Raw genomic sequence first — 18,961 nt, forward strand, 5'->3', positions numbered from 1 at the left:
TCAATCTACAGAGGACTAATACACTGTGATTCTCCAGTGTTATCCCCAGGTTTCAATGACTCTCCCTATTATTCTCCTAGAGTTCTCATCACAACTAAATGGAAAAGTCACACCTTCCAATTGTCAAAGCACAGAGAGTCTACTAGTTTGGCACCTAACTGTTGGCTCTTATCACCAGCAGGGAACTTAGTAGTGGCACTACTGGAGTATAACAAGGAAGGATAGATAAGTATATATGAATATACACAGGTACTTTTTTAGTGAAAAATGGACTCTTTGGGATATTGGGAGGGGGTGGGGAAGAGTATCCATGTAGCCCTAGAGAAAGATCCCCTCCAAAATACAGTTTAAACCTCCCCAAAAGATTAAAACATTTGATCATATACAGAGATCACGGATACTTAGGTAGAATTGGTGGTTTGGGGGCTGTTTATAGAAGTATGTCACTTCAAGATGCCTAATCTGGTCAGGGTACATAGATATCACCAATTCTCAGGCTAAGCCTTTCACTCAAGGGTACAATGCAGATCATATTCTTTCCAATTAGGCCTGGAAATAAATTTGGGGACAAGAAAATATTAGCAGAGTTCAGAAAATAATTTCAATTGTTCCCCAATTTCAGTCACTACTTCCCCATATAACTTTCAAACTCTAGAGGGGAAGAACAGTAAAAGGAAATCCATACTATTCCCAGGGAAAAAAAGGTCCACTTCATTTCCTAATAGCAACAGTAGAAAACTAGAGGAGAAAAATTCCATGAAAGACAGGGATAAGGAGTCCAAGACAGTCTGCAAATTTATTCAACTCCCCATGGGAGTTCAATTCAAGTGAGACTTATTAGCTATACTCCAGCAAGTGGTGGTCCCCACAACCACTCCAAGGAGTCTTCTACTGGATTAGTAAGGAGACTGACCTGTTCTTTCCCTATAATCCAGTCAGGATTTTGTTAGCTTGCCAGCTGGCAGCCTGGGAAACCCCACTTCTGGTTCTTACTGACCTTTCACCATGGTAGCAAAATTAGTTTAGAGCCTTTTTTCAAACAAGCTCTACCTTTCTTATTCCCCATCCCCACTCCATTATGTGCATATGCAGACAATAAAATCATATTAACAGTTTTCCCCCCCCACACACAAAAGAATGTAGATTCATAATAATCATAGCCAGCACTCATCTATTGGACTGGGAAAAGACTCAAGCAAACCTCCTGCAGCATGAGTGAACAAAGCAGAGATCCCCCCATTGAGCCTCTAGGATGGGGGTTCTTAACCTTCTGTAATGGCTTGGACCCCTTTAGCAGTCCAATGAAGTCTATGGATCCCTTCTCAGCATACTGTTTTTAAATTTATGAAATATATAGAATTAGAAAGGAAACCAATTATAATGAAATAAAGATGCATTTTCCCCCATTCAAGTTCACAGACACTGCCACCTCCCCCCTAAATCTATCCTTCATGGGTCTGTGGACCCCAACCTTAAGAACCCCTGTTCTAAAAGAATCTTTGGTTGGAGAACCTATTGGTCTGAAGTACAGCTTACATCCATCTATGCTCAGAGACAGTTCATCTCCATTTTAAGTAAATATTAAAAAAGTGAATAAAGCCCAAGGCTTTCAGCTGGGTGTCAAAATGGATGGCCTCCTGGACAGAATGTCCCCATTTCAAATGCACCTGCCCAAGAGACAGGGAGACAGAGAGACAGAAAGAGACACAGACACAGAGAGTGAGACAGAGTCCTAGCTATTCTAGGAGACTGTTACTAGACCCAACTGAGCTCATCTTTCTGACTATAGTAGACAGGCCCAACCAATGCTGCAGTGACGGAAAGGAGGCACCAAAGGTGACCTACTGGAAACAAGGGAAGACCTCTTTCCCCTAAGGATTTTTAACATCGATAAATAGAAATTGGGGTTGAAGGCCTATCCAACAAGTGAACAAGTTACATACATAGCTCAACTCCCAGGCCTTTTTTATACGGCCACTTCACTCAACCAAAAATCCTTTTGTCCAGGGTTTACCTCCTATTTCCATTAGCCTCTAAGCAGTGAAGAGGATTCAGAATTAGGTAGTTCCAAGTCAGGTCCTCTTAAGATCTGTTCAGCTAGTACGGGGCTCCCTCCCTCGAAGCTGACAATTTCATGCAGATGAGCCAAGGGGCCAGACTTCTATGCACAGACATACACACGCGCGCGCACACACACATACATACACACACACACACACACACACACACACACACACACACACACACACAGCTCATCGCCATAACGAGAGGCCTCCGGCCCCGGGATAACTCACCGCTGTGAGAGCTGAACCACCTGGGTGCGATGTGCAGAGGAAGCGCATCTGCCAGCGATGCTCGGGAGCCCAGGTACAGCATCCCGTCTCTATGGTGACTACCACCTGTCTCCTGGTAACCATTGCCGTGGGCATAGGTGGAGTCGGCCCCTGAGCCTCCGCCGCCCGGCGCCCTCTCGGCATCGCCGGCCCCCCGGGCGGCCGCCGCGCTGTAGAGGCCGAAGGGCACCCCTCCGGCCGTGGTGGGGTCCATGCCCATGCCGGCCACCGAGCTGACGGAGCGGCTGCGCAGCCCCATGGCCCCGCCACCGGCCCGGTAGTGCCCAAAGTGGGGGGCCCCCCCCGGCGGGGGCACGGCGCTGTCATCCGTGGAGACGCCCGGGAAGGGGCCCCGGGAGCGGCCCGCCGTGCTCTGCTTGCCCCCCATCCCCGGCCGAGCCACGGGCTGCAGAGGGGCTCGCTCCCCCGAGAAAGCGAGAGCGCCCCCTCCCCCACCTGCCCGCGGCCGGAGCGGGTCCTGGGCGCTTACGGGGAGGCCGGGGCCAAGCTTGGGGGGGGGGGCTTTTACCCCGGGAGGAGGGCGGGAATTAGAAACTAAGAATTAAAGCCGAGGCGAGGCGAGCGCATGTCGCCCGCCCGCCCGGCCGGGGCCCGAGGCGAGGCGCAGTCCAGCCCCCCGCCCCGAGCTCCAGAAAACCGGGGGCGGCGGCGAGAAGCGGGCCCGGCAGCTCCGGCTCCTCCTCAGGGCCGCCGCTGCTGCTGCTGCTGCTGCTGCTGCTGCTGCTGCCGCTGCTGCTGCCGCCGCCGCCGCTGCTGGGGCGCCGCGGCCATGGACGGAGCCCCTGACCCACTGGCGGGCGGGAGGCTGGCGCGGGGAGCGCCCCCTCGGCTCCGGCTCCGGCTCCGGCTCCGGCTCGGGCGGGGGGAGAGCGGCTCGTTCTTTGTCAGGGCGGCGGCAGCGACGGCGGCGGACGCTCGCGCTCCAGACTCCGCCGGCGGCTCCCGCTCCGGCTCCCTCAGTCTGGGCTGTGCTCGCTCGCCCGCTGCTCCTCACTGCTGTGGAGACAATAGAGGGCGGCAGAGCGCAGGCGCGGCCCCGGCGGGCCTCCTCCTCCTCCTCCTCCTCCTCTTCGTCCTCCTCCTTGTCCTCCTCCTCCGTCTCCGCCCCGCCCCACCCCGCCCACCGCGCTTAACCCTTGCACCGCCACTGCCGCCGCCGCCGCCGACCTACAACTTCTCCCAAGCCGCAGCTCCGGCGCTGCACGTCGTACCCTCACCCTACCTGGCTTCCGAGGAGGTGGGGTGAGGGGGTGGTTACGGTAGTCTTCACCGCCCCGAACTGGGCCGCAGGGGGCCGAGAATACCCAGACACTGGCTGGTGTTCTACCAAATGATACGTGTATAATACAATCATACATACCCCCTTTACACTCTCCGGGGCAAGGGTCCAAAAAAAAAAAAAAAGGTTCTGGTCTCATCCCAAAGGGGACAGCCTTGTACCTTCCCGAAGTAACGGTAGAGGGAGGAAGGAACGATCCTGGATCAGTTTCAAGACAATATCAACGATCTCAATCCATCAACAAACAGGCAAGTATACAGAACGTGAAATAATCCCTACTTGCAATGAGCTATTCTAATGGGTGAGACAAGGGCATGTTATAAAAACATACAGCCTAAGAACAAAGTTAATCAAATCATATGTATGTATGGATACACACACACGCGCACACACACATACACGTATACACACGGACGTGGTATAGACGTGGATGTGTCTGTACCCACACAATCTATATACATATGTGTTAACTTTGTTGTATGTATTATATATACTCGTGCATAAATATACACACGTGTATTCATTAACTTTTTATTTATGCTGCACATTTTTATACATGTATAGTATATCTTTATATCAGCACACACGTACAGCACATCTGTGTAAATATAGTGTATACATACACACGTAAATACAGTGTGTATAGATGTATATACATACATCTATGTATACACGCGCGCGCGCGCACACACACACACACACACACAGAGTAAATACAGGGTACTTTGGGACGGAAGACAACTCCCCAGAAAAGGAGACTAAGAATGGCTGAATTTCAATCGGGGTCTCTGGAAGCCAGTCGTACCAAGAAATATCGTGAGGCATGGCCTTGTAGCAAGGGTTAGGGAGAAGTGGGGGAAGTTGAGAAGTCTGAGTTTCGAAAATCCAGCAGGAATTTTCAATCCACCCACCTTCCTGTTGTTTCTGCCCTGTTTCAGAAATGTCTTTGGTTAAGCGCCCCTCCTTCTAAACTTCTGCCCTCACAGCTCCCCCTGGTGGACATGCTTAGTATTTTATATGTGTTCCCTCTCCCCTCCCACCAGCCCCTGCCTTCCTCCTTCACATTTTCAGGGATGGAAAGTGAAGATAGTCTAAGGTGTTTTTTTTCTCCCCTGTTCTGGTATGCTTTTCTGCTCTCACATCAAAGACTGCATTATAAAATCAAGTAAGGTAGATCTGATTTAGGTAGGAGTCATGCCACATGCTACATCTTTGAGTTGCTAGTGTCCTCCCTCCCAAAATGACCTTGCATCATTTTGTATTATTCAGTTTGTTGTTGTTGTTGTTTAGTTATGCCTGACTGTTGGTGTCTCCATTTAGGGTTTTCTTGGCAGAGATACTGGAATGGTTTGCTATATCCCCCAACTCATTTTACAGATGAGGAAACTGAGGTAAACAGGGTTAAGTGACATGCCCAGGGTCAAACACCTAGTGTCTAACTTGGGCTTTGAACTCAGGCCCAGAGTTCTATGTACTGCCTGTTGTATCCAGTATACATCTATATACACATGTTGCCTCCTTCATAAAATGTAAGCATGAGGGCACAGACTGCTTTATTTTTTAATTTTTGGTTCTCTGGTGTTTATCCCAGAGCAATAATAGCACTTTGAGATTTGCAAAACATTTTACTTATGTTATCTCATTTGATCCTCACAGCAACTTTACCATTATTACCACCATTTTACTGAAGAGGAAACAAATTCAGGGGTTAAGCTACTTGCTCAGGACCACACAGCTAGTAAGCATTTGGGGCAGGAGTGCAACTAAGGTCTTCGAAGTCAGGTACTCTCTGTACCTCCAGGTATGCTGCATCCCCCAAGAGTAGAATTTGGAACTCAAAACTTTTTTTTAAGTTTTAAAAAATTGTTTTAAATGTGTAATTGGAGGAAAATAGAATATTGAATTTAAAAAAACCCAAGTAATTGGGGGAAATAAAATATTATATTAAAATGCTTATTACTCCAATAGATTTGTGTTCTAGTTTTGGCTCTTAACACAAGCCAGCTGTGTCACCATTTGGGTCCCTTGTGGCTCAAAAATCTATGACTCCTTAAGCCTCTTTTTTTTTTTTTTTTTGCAGGGCAATGGGGGTTAAGTGACTTGCCCAAGGTCACATAGCTAGTAAGTGTCAAGTGTCTGAGGCCACATTTGAACTCAGGAACTCCTGAACCCAGGGCCGGTGCTTTATCCACTGCGCCACCTAGCCGCCTCCCCAAGCCTCTTTTTCTTAATTTGTCTCTTCCTCTCACATATTTTAAAACCTCTGAGCCTAGGAAGGGCACATATTTATCTCTCTGGTCTAAATTTCCTCAAAATACTTCCAATCCAAAGAGCTCTTAAGATTTGTGTTTGAGTTTCAGTGAGGGCATCTGAATGATGTTCAGTAAATGACTGAGCCCTAGCTTCTTTGTTTCTGAAATGGAAAGGTTGGCTCTGACGACCTCCAATCTCTTGTAGCTGAATTCTAGAACTAGGCTAGAAGTAGGTGATAAGATAAACAAGAATTTAAAAAGGAAACCAAAAAAGAAGAACCAGTCCTTGTTTTGTTTTTTGTTTTTCCCCTAAAGTCATCACTCTGGGGAGAAAAGGGGAAAGAGGATGCTGTCTTTAATTAAGTCAAGCTGAAGTTTCATTCTGAATTTCTACAGGCTACTTCCCCACCCCCTTCTATCCTAAATCTCCCCCCCCCTCCCAACCCGGTCAAATATAACTATCCAAACCAGAAAAAAAGACCAAGGAACAAGCAGGATAAAGGTTGTCTTTTAATTTCTCCCATCCCTAGCTATTCCTAAATTTAGTATCCAGAGAAGGATACCTTTAGCACAGTAATATGGCATCTGTTGAAATCTAGAGAAACCCAAAGGACTTATGAACCTATCATATTAGACTAATTTCATTTTATTTGTTGTATATTAAGTCGGTTTGTATTTTATATTCATTCTCTGTTTTATGGTTTGGTTTGGTTTGTTTTCCTTTGGGGACCGAACAGATCATGGAGAAAGGGGAGAGGGAAAACAGAGAACATTGTGGATGATCTCTGTGCAAAAGAAACAAACACACAAGTGGCAGTTGGATTTGGGGGCATTTCCTTTTCCTTTGAACTTCCTTGTTGACCTTCCGTAAACTGCCTCTTTGCACACACTTCAGCTGTGAAATGGGGTTGATAAACTGCTGACCCAGCTCCCAGGTGTGGGGGAGGGCTAACTGATACGAATTTATTTCCAAGCCCTTTTACAAATATGAATTCTCAGTAATGCTATAATAGGTCAGGCTATATTTTAAATATCCAAGGAAAAAGGCTTAAATAAGAAACAGCCTGGGAGTCTGATTCAGAATATTTCAAAAAGAGAGCATCGGAGTTTATATACTCCTATTTCATCCAATTGAACACTTATCCTGATAAACTAGACAGGCCTCTGAGGGTAGTTATGCCTTCTAACAACCTGCAACTACAGAAAACATTAAGTCCCTGCTATGGGCAAAGCACTGGGAGAGAAACAAAAGTTAAATAACCCTCATGCAGTTTATCATCCAGTTGGACAAATACACATGATTATAAGGAGAGGCAGCACTGTGCAGCAGAGAGAATGAGAGTTCTGTATTCAAGGAACCTGGCATCAAGTCCTGGTTTTACCACACGTTACCTGTTTGGCATTGGACAATTCATTTCAGTAATTCTAAATATAATTTTTTTTTTTTTTAGTGAGGCAATTGGGGTTAAGTGACTTGCTCAGGGTCACACAGCTAGTAAGTGTTAAGTGTCTGAGGCCAGATTTGAACTCAGGTACTCCTGACTCCAGGGCCGGTACTCTATCCACTGTGCCACCTAGCTGCCCCTAAATATTATTTATAATATGATATAATATAATCAATATGATATGATGTGTGATATATGCCGACAAGCTGAATGTTTTTGTTTGTTTGTTGGTTGGTGGGGCAATGAGGGTTAAGTGACTTGCCCAGTGTCACACAGCTAGTAAATGTCAAGAGTCTGAGGTTGTATTTGAACACAGGTCCTCTTGAATCCAGGCCCGGTGCGTTATCCACTGCGCCACCTAGAGGCCCCCAAGCTGAATGTTCTTTCCGCTATACCACCTAGTCTAGCCCCTATAGCTTGGTTAGCTGGTGATAGTTTGGCAAATATTTGACTGACTTGGTGAAGAGGACCTTGCAGCCTGGTCAGCAATTTTGCTGGGGACTCTTAGTAGTTACTAAACCAGGATTTAGGTGAGGAGTTGGTGTAAGGCTGACAACTTTGTCTTCAAATCCTGGAATTCCAAGGGGCTGTAGGAAAGTTGAGGAAGCCAAGTTCGAGACCAACCTGGGCTTAGCCCTGATCAAAAGAACTCTGGGTTTTCGGCCCCACTTTGAGCTCAGTTTTATCCCAAGAAACATGATTAGATTTAAAGCAGGAATCTCTTACTTTGATAGCAGTGGTTGTAGGATCAAATGTTGTAAAATGTTTGTAAAAGCGCTTGGCACAATTCTTGGCACATAGCAGGCACTATAGAAATGCTACTTCCCCCTTCCTTCCCTTTGGACAGAATACAAAGGAAAGAGAACCAGTTTGAAATGTGCTCCCTTTGACAAATTATAAGAAACAATTATAGCAATCTATTTTTAAAAACTCTAAACGGACTCGTATTTGGGGGAAAGGAAAAAAAAAAGGCTGACCACACAAGGCTTGAAGACACGAGCTTCTATCACGTTCTGAGAGTGCTTTCTGAATACTGCCTGGCTGATTTTTAGGGCTTTGTGGGGTGTAGTTAACAGGGATTCTGGGGGAAATGATGTCTTCCTCTTAGAGGGAGAAATCTACATGGTTGGGAACGGTTGGAGGGAGGGCATATTTAGCCCCCAGTGGCTGGGACTGATTCTGTCTGTCCATCCATTTTTCTGTCTAGCTAATATCTATCTTTTGGTCTATTGGTCCGTCCGTCCATCCATCCATCTGTCCTGCACCTGTTCGTCTTTCGTCCATCCATCCATCTGTCCTGCACCTGTTCGTCTGTCGGTCCGTCCGTCCGTCTGTCTATCCTTGAACAAGGTTTAGGAGATCGGAAAGAAAGGACTTGAGCAGGTCCCCAGCCCACCTGCCCGTAATCCTCTTTGCCCCGCCCACAGTTCTGCTCCAGTTGGCCGCGGACTACCATTCCCGGCAGAGCCCGCGGCTAAACGGGGTGGAGCGGGGCTCCACGGGAGGTTTAGCCTCCGTGTTACGTCACGTCACCTGGAAGCGATAAGAGCCCTAGCTGGGTCAGGGAGGGGAGGGGAGGTTAAGGCGAGGGGCTGGTTGTGTTTGGCAGGGCGCGTGCACGCCGGACCACGAGGGTTGGGGGCGGAGCCAGTGCTGAGGGCACAACCAATGGCTGGCCAAGCAGCAAGATGGGTGGGGCCTACAGGGGGTGGTCTGAGGTGAAGGGTGCGTCCTCCTGCGTGCCCGAAGCCCCGGCGCGCGGGGCCGAAGGGAGGAGCGCGGCGACGGCGGCCGTGGGGCGGCAGCGGCGGTCAGGCCGGAGATGGCGGCGCGGTGGAGCAGCGAGAATGTGGTGGTGGAGTTTAGGGATTCCCAGGTGCGCGGCGGGGGTGGGGTGGGCTGAAGGGAGCCGTCTGAGCATGCGCTGCATGCCTCACTCCCCCCCCCCCCCAGGAGCGGTCAGTCGTGGGGCGCGACTGGCCGGGAGCTGGGGGGCTGGGGCCGGGAGTGGCGAGGGCTGCCGGCTGGAGGGAGAAGAGAGGGCAGGGCACCCCGAGACCAGGGAGTGACCGGGGTCTGAGCTGGACCTGCCGGCCCGGCCTCCGTTGGTGACCGACCTTTGGGGCCGGTTCGGGTGGGCAGCGGCTTCCGGGGCCGGCCAACCCTGGTAGAGGGACCCTCCTCACTAGCCAAGTGAAGGTCTTGGACCGGCCAATCGCGGCGTGCAAATAGCTTGTCTCATGTCACCCCACCTGGAGCAGAGGGCTGTTAGTACCCCCACTTTACAGATAAGGAAACGGAGGTAGACTGAGGCCAGTGCCATGCCTACAATCACTCAGCTTGCAAGTGTCCGAGGCAGGATTTGAACTCCGACCTTTCTACATCCGTTCGGGATAACCCCCTCCATTCTCGCCCTGCGTCCCCTATCCCAGAATGCCAGGGGGATTTTTGTAGGGGAGCAGGATCCTAGACCTTCAAAGAGTCGGGGCTCATCCAGCATTCAATCGACAGGTGGCTTTTTTACCCAAAACAGGCATCCTCTGCCTATTGTCAAATCTAGTGATGGAAAATTGGTCGCAGGATCATCGATGAAGAGAGCTCTGACCTTCTTTTATAGATGAGGAAACAGGCCCAGAGAGGTATCACAGAGGCAGGAGCTGGTCAGAAACTGGGATTTGAACCCAGGTCCTCTGGCTCCAGACCTGGTGGTGACCACTTGATCAACAAGCATAACTGCAGGCTGCCTGTGCTAGATGCTGGGCATGCATAGACCTCGAACCCCTGCCCCCTAAATAAACCACAAAACCCAGTCTTTTCCCCTGAGTTTATGTTCTGTTTGGGCGAAACAACACGTATAGGTAAAATACACAATGTAGACAAAATAAATGTCAGGCGTTTTGGTGAGGAAGTACTGGCAACTGGAGGCATCAGGCAGGAAAGGTCTTGAGGTGATAGCAAAGAGGGAGACTGCTTGTGCCTTGTAAGGAACAGCAAGAAGAATGGAAGTAGGCATAAATAACAACCACCAGCATTTACACAATGCTTTCAGGTTTGTAAAAGTGCGTTTGTAAACATCTCATTTGATCCCTCACAAAACCTTTTGAGGTAAGTGTTGTTATTATCTTTTCACGGATGAGGAAACTGAGGAAGACAGACATGAAGTTAGTTGGTCAGGGTCACGCAGGCAGTAGAGAGTGTGTGTAATAAGCCTGGATAGATAGGTTGGAGTCCAGTACTGTGGGGTTTTAGTTGACAGAGGATTTCTACTTGCTCCTAGATGCGAGGTGGTACAGCGAATAGAGTACCAGGCTTAGAGTGAGGAACACTCATCTTCCTGAGTTCAAGTCCAGTCTCAGACACTTACTGGCTGTGTGACCCTGGGCAAGTCACTTAACCCTATTGGCCTCAGTTTCTTCATCTGTCAAATGGCAAACCACTCCAGGATCTTTGCCAACAAAACCCCAAATGAACTCAGAAAGAGTCAGTCAGGACACAACTAAACAACAACAGAGGCAATAGGGACCCTCTGGAGCTTACTGACCAAAGAAGTGATATGGTCTTGATGCAGAATTGATAGTCAGCTGCCAGAATGATCTTCCTAATGGGTAGGTCTCACCATGTCATTTCTCTACTCAGTAAACTCCACAAGATACCCAGCACCTTCAGGATCAAAGATAAGACCCTCTGTTTGGAGAGTTCAGAGTCCTTTGCAACATAATCCTCCCCTACCTTTCCAGTCTTCCTACACCCCATGCCCCTCCCAAAAGCTCCTTGAGTGTTTGGCCTCCTTGCTCTTGGAACAAGACACTCCTGTCTCCTATCTCTGGACTTTTTTTCTGGGCTGTCTTCCATGCCTGGAATAGTCTTCCTCATCTCCAACTCTTAGCTTTCCCTGGTTTGGCCTCAAGCCCCACCTAAAATCCCACTCTCTACAAGAAGCCTTTCTGGATCCCCCTTAATTCTTGTGTGATATTTCCCTCCCATCCCATTAGACTGTGAACTCCTTGAGAGTAGGGACCCTTTTTTATCTCTCTTTGTATCCCCAGGCCTTAGCTCATAGTAGACACTTAATAAATGTATATTGACCGACTGAGAGTCCCTGCCCTTAAGGAGCAGCCGGGTCTTTTTTTTTTGTGTTGTTTTTTTTTTAAAGGATAACTTGTTTTTATCACTCCTCAATGAGCCCTCCCTTATAAGAAAATAAAAATGAAAACACGCAGTTTAGCAAAACAGATCAACAAATCACCTGAACCTGACAGTACAGTACGTGCAATACTCCACATTCACAGTCCCCTGAAGAACAGGGCTTGTGTCATGGACCCTTGGGCAGGCTGGAGAAGCCTCTGGACCACTGCTCAAAATGTCCTAAGTACACAAAGTAATTGGGGTTACACAGAGAACCAATTACATTGAAATACAGTTATCAAAATATGTAAAAACTATCCACAGATCCCAGGTTCAGAACCCTCAGATACATACTGAGAGTTGTGGTAGCCAAGGAAAGAGTCACCGGGAGTTTGAGTTAGAGCCATTAGGAAGTAAATTATCTCCATCTTTCCAGGAGAAAGTGGAAGTTCTTCCCCATGTTGTGCCTTCTGAAACTACACCTGATTGATAAGATTGTGGATTTAAATTTTAGGGGACATGTAAGCCAGTCCTTCATTTTACAGTTGAGAGCCTGCGGCTTAGAAAAGTTAAGGGGCAGCTAGGTGGCGCAGTGGATAGAGCACTGGCCCTAGGTTCAAGAGGACCTGAGTTCAAATGTGGTCTCAGACACTTGACACTTACTAGCTGTGTGACCCTGGGCAAGTCACTTAACTCCAATTGCCTCACAAAAGCAAACAAACAGAAAAGTTAAGAGATCAATTCAGGTCTGTACTCTGGAGCCTGAGAGCCCAGAATTGTGCAGATGGGGGTCAGCCGTGGGGAGACACAAGAGACATTGTCAGAAGGGAAATTCTCTTTTTAAACCGAATAGCTGATCTGGGAAGCAAAATGGCGTAATGATAATAATACTAATAGTTAGCATTTATGTAGCACCTGCTATGTGCTGGGCACTGTGATAAGTGCTTCACAGATAGAATCTCACTTGATCTTTACAACTTATTAGGTAGTTACTACTATTATTTCTATTTTACAGATGAGGAAACTGAGACAGGTTCACACAATAAGTGTCTGGGGCTGGATTTGAACTCAGGTCTTCCTTGCTATAGGCCTAGCACTCGATCCACTGCACTACCAGCTACTCTTCCAATAAAGGGTGTCAGGACAAATCGGATTTCCCATCCAACTCTTATGTATACTGGATGTATGGGCTTAGGTAAGTCAGGTAGCCTTTCAGAGCCCTGGGAAAAGTCAAAGGATATGAGGTGTAAACAGGGAATTACCACATACAAAGCTCCTATATGAAATTTCTGATGAAAATTACAGGATATGCTTTTGTTCATGTTACCCTCTTCTGTTGAATATTTAAGTTCATCTTGGATGCAACTTCCTTCAAAAACTCTTCTATGATCACCCTACTTGCTTCCTCCCCTCCAACCTCACCTCACATAGAACTTTGTTTTGTAACTTGAATGCACTTACAGAACCTCCCTTGTCCTCATATTCGTCATCTGTCAAATCGGTGGGGGAGGGGACCTTTGAGGTCCCTTTCATCCAGGGATGTGCTAGAGCCATCTTAAACTGGCTCCTGAGAGTTGATTGTTAAATTCTCAGGGTGAGCATTCACACCTTGGAAATTGGCAAATACTACAGATCAGAGCTCTGCTTATTTCTTTGTTATTTGTCAAGACCTAAGGAAGTGATAGACAAAATGTAATAATGCAGATCGAATGTAAAAGTGTGTCCTACCTATATTTTTCCCCCTGGAGAGGCAGTTGTTAAACATTTACCGGCACACTACCGCTTTCACTGCTAGATCCATGATCCCATAAATATTGTGTATTATATCAGTCTCTTTTAGTGTCTATCCCCCTTAGGTTGTAAGTTCCTTCAGGGTGAGGACCACACTTTACCTAAACTGTATGTCCCCTGAAATCCAGCACACAGTAGGTGCTTAAATATTTGTGGTTCTGTAGAATTTATAGCTGTCAAGGATGGTCCATTCCAATCCCTTCATTTTACATATGAGGATGGAGCTCTGACACTTGGCTAATTGATTTGTCTAGGGTGGAACAAGGTAGTAACAGAGGCAAGATTTTGGCCCAGGGCCTTGGGCTCCTCCTTTGGTATTCTCACCAGTACAGACACCACTAGGTTTCTACCCTGTAAGACAACAGGAAACAGAACTCATTCCTTCCTTAGTAAGAAAGATGAGTGGATGAAAAGGGCCCCTCATCAGTTCCTTAGTGGTGCCTGGGACACAGCTTTCCAAAAGGGCTTTCAGTCACCTCATTTCTCTCAGAAGACAGTGAAGTGCTTTGCACTGGCTCACACAATGTATCTGATTGTTCGGGTAGGCCTCTCCAGGGAAGCACAAGTTATCCAGGGGAGAAGAACAGTGTCACTATTTAGGTTTTTGTTGATTGTTTTTTGCAAGAAAGCACCTCAGAAGCCATCGAGTCTGGTCCCCTCATTTTACAGACGAGGAGATGGGGCCCAGGGAGGTTGTAACTTGGCTCACCTCGAAGTGCCCAGGGAATTGTCTTGAGTCCTGGTCCTCTGCTTTCAGAGCCAGTGTTCTTTCCATCCATGCTGCCAAAGCAAAGCTGCTTGTTCTTCAGATCTCCTAATGTGGAAGCTGCTAATCTTTAAGCCCTTTAATTCTCACCAGAAGCCCCAGTAGTCTCACCCCCACTTTTCAATGAAAATGTAATTCAAGCAACCTGCAGTGAGGTTGCTGGCACATATATTAGGAGGCTGTGAAGTACTACCAGAAGTAATTAAACCTAAACAGCAGTTGTCATAATAGCGGGACAAAGGAAATTTGCCAATTTAACAGCTTTGTGGGAGTTTTTCTTTCTGTAACTTTAATAGTTAGTAGGAATTAGTATGGGTTTTATAGTATATCCTGTTCTTTTGAGTAGATTATCCATCCTCTCAATCACTTAGAAGTATAGAGTCACTTGGCCCAACCCCCTCAGTTTAAAGAGAGCAAATTGAGGTGCCGAGAGCTTATGGCTTGCCCAAATGACACAGCTAGCAGTAACTGGCAGTGTTAGAACTTGAACCCACCCTATGCACTTTTCTTTCTTCTGTGCTTTCCTGCACAGAAAGGTGGTGGTGGGGGGGATAATTAAGGTTCCTTCTGTTGCTGTTTTAATATAAGTAGCCAGACTTGTATTAAATCTGTTTTCACATATTTCATATGTGTTTTCAAATTAGCCCTGATCTTGTATAAGTGCATTTTCATGCGGCTTTCAAAGTGTTACAGTAAAGGAATCCTGGGTTCAGATTAGGGTTTTTGGTTTTAATTTTAAGACCCATTCACTCCATGAAAAAGTATCCTGTTAGGTCTGCCCCCAGTTACCCAATAAAAATGGTATCCAAGAACCAGTTATTTGAGTCATCCTTAGGCATGGACTTATGCCACTTCTGAACTGAAAAGTCCTTCAGGATCACCTAGATGGGGATTTGGGGATTTGTCTGTGTGAAGGCCTCATTGTCCAGGATCGAGGGAGTGGAGAAGTCGTGATGAAAGAATGCAGACCGATATTACACATAAAGAAAACCATTGTACAACTCGAGCTGAGGGGGCAGTGTAATACCATGCAAAACAGTGCCTGGCTTTGCCATTTAATAGAAGTATTACCTTGGACAAGTCACTTAGCCTCGTGGGGGCTTAAGTTTCTTCATCCTTGCAGTTAAAGAAGTTGGAATAAATGGTCTCTAAGGTCCCTTTTAATCCCAAATCTGTGATCCTTTGGCGTGGCATTCAGTGTTTAGAGGAAACAACATCCTGAAAAAATCCTTTTTTGGAGTACAGGATAGACTTTGGAAAGCCAGGATAGGAAGGAGAACTGGGGAAGATGTTTGGATGCTAGGGCACAGGAAGCCCTTTGCTAGGACTTAAAAGTCATTAGGAAATGAAATGAGTTCTTGGGACATGTGGAGGCTTGTAGGACAAGAAAAAGCAAGTATGAAAAATAGAGTTTGCCAGGCAATATGAGTTTAGACTTTGGGACTTAAATTCCTTTACCACAGGGCTGTGTCCTTGGCTCTTCTCTAATCAGAGTTCCTTTAAGAATCAGTAACTTAAATGAAAATGAAGATTTGCTTAGCAAATTTGTGGATGACAAGTTAACAGGGATCATTGGATGGCAGAAATAGGAATCAGAAATACCTTAACCAGGTAGAACCTGGTTTAAGAAACAAGATTAGGGAGCAGCTAGGTGGCACAGGGGAGAAAGCACCGGCCCTGGATTCAGGAGGACCTGAGTTCAAATCGGGCCTCAGACACTTAACAATTACTAGCCTGTGTGACCCTGGCCAAGTCACTTAACCTTCATTACCCTTCAAAAAGAAAAAAGAAACAACTTGTCCTTTCGCAAAAAGAAAAAAAAAGAACCAAGATTAAATTTAACAAGTATTATTATTGTGTTCAACACTTAAGTTAAAAAAAACCATCATGAAAGTACAGGATGGGGGTAGACTGGACTTAACATGTTCACGTGAAAAAAACTTGGGAAACTTTAGTTGACTGAAAGTTCACTGTGATTCATCAGTGAAACAGAGCTGTTGAAAAAAACAATGGCCAAAAACCTGAAAGCTAAGCAGCCTTGGTCAGCAGCACTAAAGTGGTATCCGACCAGTCAGTCTTCTCTGCACTGGTTAGACAACACCTGGAAGTTTGTATTAAATTTTTGGTATCACATTTTTAGAGGGAAAGACGATAAAAATGGTGAGAAATCTTAAAACTTTGCATGGGGTGAGGGGTAGGAGGGTGGGAGTGGTTGAAGGAACTGAGGATGTATCATCTGTAAGATAGAAGATTCAATAGGGATATGTGAGAGGTTTTAAAATTTTAATCTATGTAGCTCTGTGCAAGAAAAGTGTGACCAATGCATGGAGGTTAAAAGGAGACAGATTTAGGCATAATATCAGGAAAAACTTCAAAAACTGAAGAGATATCTAAAAATGGAATTAATTACCCTGTTCGTGAGTCCTCCCCTTACTAGAAATGTCAGATATGTTATGGAAGGGATTCCTACTTGGGATGAGAGATTGGACTGAATCACCTTTAGAGTTCCTTTCAACTCAGAAATTGTGGTTCTGTGATTTAAGAATTTTTTTCAATAGCTTTTGTTTTTAGATTGCCTTCATTTCGATATATCACCCACTTTCCCCTTCCTTTATCTCAGAGGATTTTTAAATAGCAGGGAAAAAGGTTAAATAAAACCAACCCACCTATTGATTGAATCTGATAGTATATGCAGTATTCTGAACCCATGGTTCCATGCCATAGCAAAGAAGGAAGATGCATTTTCTCAACTCTCTTGTGTGTATTGTTGTAATGATAGCATTCAGACTGTGCCTTTGTCATTGTTCTCTCCCTTTACGTTGATGTAGTCACACATTATTTTCCAGGTTCTGCTTACTTTGCATTTTTCTTTTTTAAAAAATTAACTTCATTTTGTATCCATTCATATCATCTTCTTTCAGCTTTTCATGGTAATTGTTTCTAACAGCATAGTAAAAATCAATAAACCTTTATTAAGCACCTGCTTTGTGCCAGGCACTCTGCTAAGTCCTGGGGATACATACAAAAAAAGAGTCAAAAGACAGTCCCTGCTCTCAAGGAGCTTATCTACTGGGGGAGACAGCATGAAAACAAATAAATACAAAACAAGCTACATTCATCTGTTAGGAGGGGGAATAAATTTAATCTATGTAGCTCTAGGCAAGAAAAGTATGCCTAGTGAGTGACAGAGGGAAGGCCCTGAAATTAAGAGCGGTTAAAGAAGGCTTCCTGTAGAAGGTGGGATTTTAGTTGATAACCAGGTGGAGTTGAAGAGGGAAGGCCTTCCAGGCATGGGGGACAGCCAGCCAGAGAAAATGCCCAGTTCTGAGAGATGGAATGTCTTGTTTGTGAAACAGACAGGAGGCCAATTTCACTAGATCAAAGAGTAGCTGTGTGGGAGTGAGTTTAAGAAGACTGGAAAGGTAGGAGGGCTTAGGTTTTGAAAGACTTTCGATGCCAGACCTTTATGAACCACAGTTTGTTTAGTCATTCCCCAGTGAAGTGGTCATCTACTTTGTATTCGTTTCCTTGCTATCACAAAAAAGTGCTACTATGAACGTTGATTGGGGTGCATATGGGACCTTCCTGTCTTTATTCTTTCTGAGATATATTCCTAGCAGTGAGATATATGGGTCAGAGGTATGGACATTTTAAAAAACTTTTTTTTAGGGCAGCTAAGTGACACAGTGGATAAAGCACTGGCCCTGGATTCAGGAGGACCTGAGTCCAAATTCTGCCTCAGACAATTGACACTTACTAGCTGTGTGACCTTGAGCAAGTCACTTATCCCCAATTGCCCCACAAAAAACAACAAAAAAACCCAACTTTTTTTTCTATAATAATATTTTATTATTTTCCAGTTACACGTAGAGATAGTTTTCAACATTTGTTTTTATAAGATTTCTAGTTTCACATTTTTCTCCCTCCATCCTCTCCTTCCCCCCGCCCAAGACAGCAAGTAATCTGATATAGGTTATATATGTATAATCACATTAAACATATTTCTGCATTATTCATGCTGTGAAAGAAGAATCCGAGCAAAAAGGAAAAACCTCAAAAAAGAAAAACAACAACAATAAAAACAATAGAAATAGTATGGTTCAGTCTGCATCTAGATTCCACAGTTCTTTTTTTTTTCTGGATTTGGAGAGCATTTTCTATCATGAGTCCTTTGGAACTATCTTGGACCATTGTATTGCTGAGAAGAATCAAGTCTATCACAGTTGATCAACAGATAATGTTGTTGATACTGTGTACAATGTTCTTCTGGTTCTGCTCCTGTCACTCAGCATCAGTTCATGTAAGTCCTTCCAGGTTTCTCTGAAATTTGCCTGCACGTCATTTCTTTCTTTCTTTCTTTCTTTCTTTCTTTCTTTCTTTCTTTCTTTCTTTCTTTCTTTCTTTCTTTCTTTCTTTCTTTCTTTCTTTCTTTCTTCCTTTCTTTCTTCCTTCCTTCCTTCCTTCCTTCCTTCCTTCCTTCCTTCCTTCCTTCCTTCCTTCCTTCCTTTCTGCGGGGCAGTGAGGGTTAAGTGACTTGCCCAGGGTCACACAGCTAGTAAGTGTCAAGTGTCTGAGGTCGGATTTGAACTCAGGTCCTCCTGAATCCAGGGCCGGTGCTTTATCCACTGCGCCATCTAGCGGCTCTCCCTGCACATCATTTCTTACAGCACAGTAGTATTCCATTACATTCATATACCACAACTTGTTTAGCCATTCCCCAATTGATGGGCAATCCCTCAATTTCCAATTCCTTGCCCGTACAAAAAGAGCAGCCATAAATATTTTTGTACATGTGGGCCCTTTTCCCTTTTTTATGATCTCTTTGGGAAAAAAGACCTAATAGTGGTATTGCTGGGTCAAAAGGTATGTACAACTTTATAGCCCTTTGGGCATAATTCCAAATTGCTCTCCACAATGGTTGGAGCAGTTCACAGCTCCACCAACAATGT

The 18,961-nt window shown here is 45.6% G+C and overlaps 2 protein-coding genes across 8 annotated transcripts in view; one reads left to right on the plus strand and one right to left on the minus strand.

The window, feature by feature from the left end:
• ZNRF1 (zinc and ring finger 1) overlaps positions 1-3,077 on the minus strand; it is an 87,952-nt gene extending 84,875 nt beyond the window's left edge. For all 3 annotated transcript variants that reach the window (XM_043981921.1, XM_043981920.1, XM_043981919.1), the window contains exon 1: positions 2,295-3,077. In XM_043981921.1, coding sequence (XP_043837856.1) covers positions 2,295-2,721 — 427 coding nt within the window. In that variant the 5' untranslated portion in view covers positions 2,722-3,077. The remainder of the gene's footprint in view (positions 1-2,294) is intronic.
• A 5,966-nt stretch (positions 3,078-9,043) lies between these two features.
• Positions 9,044-18,961, plus strand: part of WDR59 (WD repeat domain 59) — a 66,720-nt gene continuing 56,802 nt past the window's right edge. For 3 of the 5 annotated variants that reach the window (XR_006354916.1, XR_006354917.1, XM_043986599.1), the window contains exon 1: positions 9,044-9,206. Coding sequence is in view for 3 of the 5 variants with exons in the window: in XM_043986599.1 (XP_043842534.1) it covers positions 9,153-9,206 (54 nt within the window). In the remaining 2 variants the exon portion in view is untranslated. The remainder of the gene's footprint in view (positions 9,207-18,961) is intronic. The other 2 variants (XM_043986597.1, XM_043986598.1) reach the window with 2 other exon arrangements.

The sequence above is a fragment of the Dromiciops gliroides genome, chromosome 2 (genome assembly GCF_019393635.1).
Source record: "Dromiciops gliroides isolate mDroGli1 chromosome 2, mDroGli1.pri, whole genome shotgun sequence".
Classification (NCBI taxonomy): Eukaryota; Metazoa; Chordata; class Mammalia; order Microbiotheria; family Microbiotheriidae; genus Dromiciops; species Dromiciops gliroides.